The sequence below is a fragment of the Saccostrea cucullata genome, unplaced genomic scaffold (assembly GCF_032062105.1).
Source record: "Saccostrea cucullata isolate Sc308-1 unplaced genomic scaffold, CSIRO_AGI_Scuc_v1 ctg1562, whole genome shotgun sequence".
NCBI classification, from domain to species: Eukaryota; Metazoa; Mollusca; class Bivalvia; order Ostreida; family Ostreidae; genus Saccostrea; species Saccostrea cuccullata.
The window spans coordinates 6,332-15,000 of record NW_026917973.1 but is presented as its reverse complement, the minus strand read 5'-3'; the positions used below and the strand labels follow the sequence as shown (position 1 = coordinate 15,000).

The following is an 8,669-nucleotide window of genomic DNA, read 5'->3' as shown; positions in this document are numbered from 1 at the left end:
AAAAAAAAACAATCATAATTGAGCTACATATGCAGTATTCAGTTTTGTACTAGTATTCAGCATTAATTTAAGTTACATATATGTGAAGTCATTCTTCCTTCGTTTATTCGAATAAATATCCATGAGGTAGGCTTACGAAAATGAGTATTCAGCATTGAGGTGCATATTCTTTCCTTTTCTCCAAAGAAAATTATATATTTAGGAGGTAGACTTGGATCTACACGGATTATCTCCGTCACACACTGTATCACTCCGCTGTGATTTCCTGTTCCGGTAATGCACAATGATGATGAAGATGAAGGCCAAAACTCCAGTAAGGACCCCAAGAGAGGCAATAAAAATAGAATACGGAAAATCAATCCGGTACACGAAAAACGAGATTATTTCATCGATGTTCGTTATATCGGCTCCTCGTAACTTTCTTTCAAGATCAGCTAATTCTGAGCGGTGTATTCTTTTAAATTGGTCTGTCACTCGAGTTACCATACGTCCAATTCTACCAATGAGCACAGTCTCTGATACGACTGAAACACAGTATTTGATGTACGAATTATTTGTCAATCCATAAATGATTTTTTCCCCAAAGTCAACTCTTCAATCCCTTAAGGTAGGACAAAACATCCGTGGATTCTATTTTAACCCATTTCTTAAAAAGTACTAGAGAAAAAAAGAATAATATTACTATGTTGATAACAATGAATGATCCCTGAAAGAAAAATAATTAGTTTTGGCATATTAGCCTTATATTTTGTGAAAAAAAAACCAGAGAATCCTATTTATTGGGAACTTGGGAGCTTACATTTAGGAATGTGTTTACGCTAACTAAGTGCAATAAACAAGCATGTAACAGTCTGTTATAAAATGCAGTGCAACTATTGTTCCATAAATAACTAGAGGGGTGATATTTGGACACATATATAAGGGTCTCTATTCTTCATGCACTACAAAGGTAAAGGTCATATCAAGAGGTTAAAGGTCAAATATTGTGACATCATCTACTGAATCTTTAATTTTTTTTTTGCTGTTGAATTTGTTTTAATCGCCAAAATATCTAAAACCACCGGTTCAATTTTCTTTATTTTTACACATTTTATTCTAGGACCCATTTGAATCATTCCGTTGATTTTTTTATAAAAATTGAATTATACATTTTCTGTCAAGAAAACTTACACTGCCGGATATTTACATGTGAATTTTCAGTTTCTGACACAATGTGTGTTCTATTTTACTTAATATTTCACCCAAAATTCCCAAAATCAATGTGACTTACTGATTTAAAGTAACAAAAAGGTTATCTTTATTAAAAGTATTACACAAATTTGCAATAGATCAATAGAAAATTCTAAAATAAGGCTCATTCTCAAGTCGAATGCATGTCTGATTTCACAATCTTCTTACAGTCGTCTGATAGGCCAAAAATGTGCGGTTGAATTTTTTTCATATCATATATAAAGAAGGATTTTGTATCAAAGAACAAAATATCAAAGTTTAAGAAAAATTGAATTTGAGGGAAAATTTGACCTACATATTTGGTCCTACCTTAAAAGATGACTTGTGAAATGTATTTTATTATCTTTGACTTAGAAATGAATATTATTTATAAGTACAATTATATACGTATATCTACCAGACAGTTTAATTAACTATATTACATGTAATTTATTAGAATTCAAAAATAACTTACTTGCTATTAGCATCAATATTGCACTTGTGACCGTTTTAGATGGATTGAGTGAAAATATCCTAAAGTTGACCAGCTCTAGCACGAACACTGCTCCGCACAGAATGATAGCGAAAGTACTCACTATCTGAATCTCGGGTATAGAGGCTGGAAAAAGGACATTGTTTTGGTAAAAAAAAAATTCTTTTCAAAATTACTTTCAGTAAGGTACATTGATACTCTGATAAGAGAGATAACTCTTAAGGACACAAATGTCTATTATTCCTTTATAAATTTGTCAAGTTTAAGTGCCCCTTTTGTCAAATTTTGCCCCGCTAACCGTTATAATTGTTTGTATTTTATTCAGTATATACATTTCCTTTGGAAAATCATAAATGTTAAAGAAAAATTCCATATGAGTGAGCAGAGGGTTTATGATCCTTAACTTTGATTGTTCTTACTCTCATATTTATATATTCTATTTAGGTTCACGTATAGATTTTCCCTTGTTATTTACACAAATAAATACGTAAAATAAAAAAAAAAACATTATCCGCAGAAAACGTGTGTAAATTGAAATCTGAAAAGATATAACCATTTCATATTGGATATCATTTAAAATGTTAATTTTATTCTTCAACTATTTCCATCAAAAAGGATCAATACAAATTCCTCCTGGATTGTTAATTTATTTATTTATTTATTTTTTTTTTTTTTTGCACTAAATAATTTTAATTAATTTTTTTTTGCACTAAATAAATAAGAAATTGAATGAAGATGAACTTCTTTCAAAATCTTGATATATCAGTACAACCTTTAAGGTTACCACATTAATGTCATTACAATTCTGGAAACTAGAAAAAAAATATTATAAACTCACGCTGGTTTGACGGGTAAGATTTTGGATCCGCCATATCCCAGGAAATAGCAATAAGGTCACATGTCCTAGTAGATTCACAGGTTACGTAACAAAATAGGCTCATTTTTAAGCTCATCTGAAATGAAAGTGAAAAAAAGGACGTACAGTAAAACAAAATTATACATGTAACGCATGTTTTGATGAAATCACACTAACAGAGAAAATATTTTCATTCTACGTGCTTTTCTGTATATTTATTTTAATCAATACATGCCATCCCAAATTAAACGCAGAATACACTGTAGGTGCATTTATTTTTTATTTTTATTTTTTTAATTTTTTTTTTTTTTTTGGTTTTTTTTTTGGTTTTTTTTGGTTGTTTTTTGTTTGTTTGTTTGGTTGGTTTTTTTTTTGGCATCATAAAGATAATTCAAACTGATTATCGCTAAAATTCAATTCATTTTTGGATCGACAAGCGTTCATCATGTTCATTACATTATAAAATTACAAAATTTAATTCATGATTTTATATTCAAGCCATTTTTTTAAAATAAAAAAATAGCTTCATTTGCGTTTTGCTAAAAATTATACTTATACAGTATCAAAGAAAATTATAAAACATGTCTCAAATATAATTTTGTTATCTGTTTAAGGACGGATGATACAAACCTTTTTTTTTTTCTTTGGAGGAGACATTATTTTATGTCACAAGTTTAGAAAAGAAAATGATTTTTAAAACTTTTTCTCGTAAGAAGTGGAAAATGACATAGACTTGGTAAATATAAGAAATATTTCAATATACACTGTAATTACAAATATGGATATAACACACTCTGCACAGGTTTAAAGATGAAAACAAATTTCAGAATTTTACCTTGGTGCTATAAGTGTAATAGAAGCTTTTGAAAAATATACCAAGCCTGGTGAATTTTATGAGGAAAAGCAAAATGGTAAAAATCAGCCTATGTAATATTGCTGATTTTTTGTCATTTTGTTTTCCTCGTAAAATTCACCTGGTTTGGTATATTTTTCTAAAGTTAATATTGCACTTCTAGTACCAAGGTAATATATTCTGAAATTTGTTTCACTGTAAACCTTTATCGAGTGTTATTTGTCTATTACATTTTCCAGTACTTAGGAGAATTTTTTTAAAAGAATTATATCCATTTCTAAACTTGTGACATGATATTAAGTCTCTTCCAAAGAAAAAAATCTGTTTGTATCATCTGTCCTTAAGTGGAAAAATAACTTATAACATTATATAATAATTATTATTAATTTACTTACTCCAGTAGGATACAAGTTGTTTCTAACGTAGAAAACTATCCAGTCTGGAGTTGCCATGGCAAGAAGCCAAATGATGAATGTTAAACCGATCATAATTAAACAACACATAACCATTGGGCGATTCTGTTTCTGTCTCTGAAATATATTAATATAAGTGAAATCTGCATCTTATGGTGGCATATTTCTGCCCCCTACATGCAAGATAAATTATGTTCACATGCAAGATAATAATGTAGACATGCAACATATTTATGACAACATGCAAGTTAATTATGTTGACATGCAATTAAGTTAACAATCTAATAAGAAAATATATTTTTAATATTGTCTAATTTACTTACAAACACCCGTGTCTGACATCGTACATGCAACATAAAAAAGTAGACATGCGACTTGTTTATGTCAACATGCAAGATAATTATGTCAACATGGGACTTATTCATGTTATGTTAAATTATATTTCCTTATTAGATAAATTATGTTCACATGCAAGATAATTATGTAGACATGCAACATATTTATGACAACATGCAAGTTAATTACGTTGACATGCAATTAAGTTAACAATCTAATAAGAAAATATATTTTTAATATTGTCTAATTTACTTACAAACACCCGTGTCTGACATCGTACATGCAACATAAAAAAGTAGACATGCGACTTGTTTATGTCAACATGCAAGATAATTATGTCAACATGGGACTTATTCATGTTATGTTAAATTATATTTCCTTATTAGATAAATTATGTTCACATGCAAGATAATTATGTAGACATGCAACATATTTATGACAACATGCAAGTTAATTATGTTGACATGCAATTAAGTTAACAATCCTTTTTTTTTTTTATTTATAGTTTTTCCGTGGTTTTACAAAAAGCAAAATGAGAGAGAGAGAGAGGGAGGAAGGAAGGGAAGGAAGGGAGGGAGGGGGAGAGCGAGAGAGAGATATCAATTAAATAAATTCTTCCAATACTTCCATGCCTCATCAAATTTTTCTTGTTCATTGTTTTTCTTTGCTATTATTTTATTAGTGTCATATAATATTTTTATGGAGGACATCAACCCGTTCAAAGAAAGAGTATTGTTGGCACATCTCATACTGTAAATAAAATACTTAATTTGTAAAGCAATAAGAGTTTTCACTTTTTCTGACTTCACATGTGGTCCCAATATAAATTCTTTCTTTGAATATGTAATATATTTATGAATTCTGCTAAAACATAGAGTAGAAAAGGCTTCTAGTAAGCCCTGCACTACTTCACATTCCCAAAATATATGTTCAATAGTTTCAATTTCTTTTGTACAGAAGGTACAGATATTAGTATCAATTTTTTTAATTTTATGTAGAAATAAGTTTGTAGCTAGGATTTTATGATTTATTCGAAACTGAAACCATTGCAGTTTTGTATTTTGAGTGAGCTTAAATGGGAGAGAGAAAATATTTTCCCATTCAGCATCACTCAAATCGAAGCTACGGTTCCATCCAATTTTCCCTAAAGGTTCTTCTTGATTACTTTTTAAGATTTCATACAATTTTCTTGATTTTTTGGCGTTTAATATGGAGAACAGTTCTTGAGATATATGTGGGTAACTAAACTTTGATAAAGGCTTCTTTATTTTTTTTATCCATTCTCTAACAACTGCCAAGACTGCATTATATTCAAGAAAAAGAACTTTCATATCATATGTTTTATTAAAAGCAATCAAGTTCATAAGGATCCATCTTCGTTCAATAAATCATTAACACAATAAATATTATTCTCAAACCATTTTCTATAAAAAATAGGTTTTCTATCTATTATGAAATTAGTGTTGTAAAAAATTGGTTCCATAGCTACATTATATGTTGAATCTGAGTTTTTTTTTCTGAAAAATATGCCCATGATTCCAACACATCTTTCCAAAACAAATTTTTAATAAATTTCAGTTTTCCTTTTACATATTCTGTACCACATAATGTTATTTTTTTTCATATCTAAGTCTAAAAGTGAATGTATACTGCTCTTTTGCATCACAATTTTCTTCACCCACATTAGTTTTAAAGACATAATAAATTCCTTGATGCTAACTATTTTTATACCACCGTCTTTGTAATTTTTTATGTATATTAATTTTTTCACTCTGTAATTATTTTTCCCCATAACAAAAGTAAAAAAAGTGTTTTCTAATTCCTTTAACTGAGCTTTAGAAGGATTTGGAAGTGAAGCAAAAATGTGGTTTAATTGTGGTAGAAGAAGGGTTTTCAACACTGTTAAACGCCCTAGTGGGGTGAGATTTCTGCGATTCCAGTTTATCATAGTTTTTTTTATTTTTTCAAACTTTTGTTTAAAGTTTAAATCACCAATTTTCTGTAAATCAACATCAAAATCAATACCAAGTAGTCTAAAAGCACTTTTTCCCCATTCTAAATCTACACCTACATCCAAAATGTGATTGCTATGTTTCATACTTCCTATCCATATGACTTGTGTTTTACTGTAATTGATGTGAAGTCCTGATATTTTAGCAAAATACTTCAAAGTTTTCAAACTTAATTGTAGAGACTGTGCACTACCATCCAATATAAGAGACGTATCGTCTGCCAACATAGTTATCTTATATTCTTTATCTAATACCTCGATTCCTTTTATATTTTTATTATTCCTAATTAAGATTGCTAATATTTCAGCACAAATCAAAAATAGATAGGGGGATAGTGGATCACCTTGGCGACACCCACGGTGTAAGAAGAAGGTTTCAGAAATATGTCCACCTTGATTAACTGCTGCTGTAATATTTGTGTAAAATAATTTTACCCACTTCTGAATAGAGTTACCAAATTTAAAAAATTGAAGTGACTTTTGGATGAATGACCAGGATATTGAATCGAAAGCCTTCTCAAAGTCAATTAGAAGAAGCAGCCCTGGGATATTTTCCTCTTCTGTATATTGCATAATATCATAAATGGTTCGAATATTTTCTGAAATATTTCTACCTTTTATAAAACCTGTTTGATCAGAATGAATTATTTTGTCTAAATGTTTTTTAATTCTATTTGCAATTATACCAGATGCAATTTTATATACAGTATTCAATAAAGAAATTGGTCTCCAGTTTTTTAGAAATTGTTTTGGTTTGTCTCCCTTTGGTAGACATGTAATGATACCATGCCGTTGTGTTATACTTAGATTATTAATTAGATAACCATAATTAATTGACCTTACTACAAAAGTACCTAAAAGTTTCCAAAACATTTTTAAAAATTCTGATGTGAACCCATCTGAGCCTGGTGATTTATTAGACTTCATTTTATATAATGTTTCCCCTGCTTCTTCTAATGTGATATGACCCTCTATAGATTTGGATTCTTCCTCTGAGAGTTTAACTATGTCTGGATATTTATCTTCCTCCTCCAAATTGACATTTTGTATAGAGTCATCGATGTTTCGATATAACTTTTGATAAAAGTGTTTTGTTTCTTTCAAAATATCAAACTGATTATAAATAATGTCTCCGTTATCCAATTCTACTCTTGGGATAATTTTATTGAGGAAATTTCTGGATTCTAAACTACAAAAATATTGTGTTGGTTTTTCACCTTCTTCAACCTATCTTGCTCTAGACCGAATATAAACACCAGCCATTTTTTGTTTTCTTATATTTTCTAATTCTTTCTTTTTACTATCAAGTGCATCTACATCTAATGCAGTTGGTTCACATCTCTCAAGATTTTGGATTTCTTCTATGAGCTTTTCTTCTTTTTTTATTCTAGATTTTTTTTTTTAAAGGATGAGTAAGAAATACATTTACCCCTAATTTCCATAAGGAGAGTCTCCAAAAATAATTGATCATTTATTGTAAAAGTAATTTCTTTATCGTCAATTAGATTAAAATTTTCAAAATTGTAAATAGGCGCTGCATATTGTTTTTTAACATTTTCTATAACATTTTTTATTGTTTTTAAAAACTCATCGTCATACAAAAGGGAATTATTGAACTTCCATAACCCTTTACCTTTCTTGAAGTCATTAAAAATTAGATTCAAACTAATCATTGAATGGTCAGACCTATAACTGGGTTCTATGGAGCTTGCTCTAACACTAGATAATAAGTTTCCTGATATAAGAAAGAAATCTAATCTACTTTGTTTCAATGGAGATTTCTTCCTCCAAGTATATCTTAAGGTATCCGGATGAAATTCTCTATATACATCTACATAGTTATTATCTTCAATGAGTTCAATAATCTTTTGTCTTGCATTTGGGTTATTCAGGTTTTTATAATTAAAAACGGTATAATTCAGGTTTCAGTACTAGATTAAAATCACCACATGTTATAATATTCTCAGACTGAAAATCTTCAATATATTCTTGAAGTTTAGAATAGAAAGCTGGGTTATCATTGTTTGGTCCATAAACACAACACAGTAATAACTTTTTTTCATCTGTGGTAAATTCTAATAAAAGGTAATTTCCATCACTAACACCCTTCTGCTTAGAAACAGAAAAATCAAAATTGTTTTTAAATAAGATTGCTACGCCTCTGGAGTTAGAGGAATATGAACTAAAGTAACATTCATAGCCCCACAGGTTCCTAATATCATTTTCTGCCTCTGGTGTGAAATGGGTATCTTGAAGACAGTATATATTATAGTTCATATTTCTTAAATAATGAAACACGTCTCTACGTTTGTTGATGTCCCCCAAACCTTGACAATTAACAGATAGAATTTTCAACGACATTTGCACATTTTTAATAATACATATTTACCTTTGATGAGACCGGAAGCCTTGGATTTATAGATATTGTTCTCTAAGGAAATTGAAACAAAAAAAAGAAAAGAGAAGGAAAAGCAGAGAAACTGATAGAAAGACAGAAG

At 29.3% G+C, this 8,669-nt stretch overlaps 1 protein-coding gene across 2 annotated transcripts in view; it reads right to left on the bottom strand.

Moving 5' to 3' along the window:
* Nucleotides 1-3,942, bottom strand: part of LOC134270750 (uncharacterized) — a 3,993-nt gene extending 51 nt beyond the window's left edge. The window contains exons 1-4 of one of the 2 annotated variants that reach the window (XM_062753092.1): nt 3,807-3,942; nt 2,541-2,655; nt 1,685-1,828; nt 1-657 (exon numbers count right to left, since the gene is read on the bottom strand). The exon at nt 1-657 is cut by the window's left edge and continues 51 nt beyond it. In XM_062753092.1, coding sequence (XP_062609076.1) covers nt 587-657; nt 1,685-1,828; nt 2,541-2,655; nt 3,807-3,920 — 444 coding nt within the window. In that variant the 5' untranslated portion in view covers nt 3,921-3,942 and the 3' untranslated portion in view covers nt 1-586. The remainder of the gene's footprint in view (nt 658-1,684; nt 1,829-2,540; nt 2,656-3,806) is intronic. The other variant, XM_062753027.1, reaches the window with a different exon arrangement.
* Between the last annotated feature and the right edge of the window lie 4,727 nt (nt 3,943-8,669).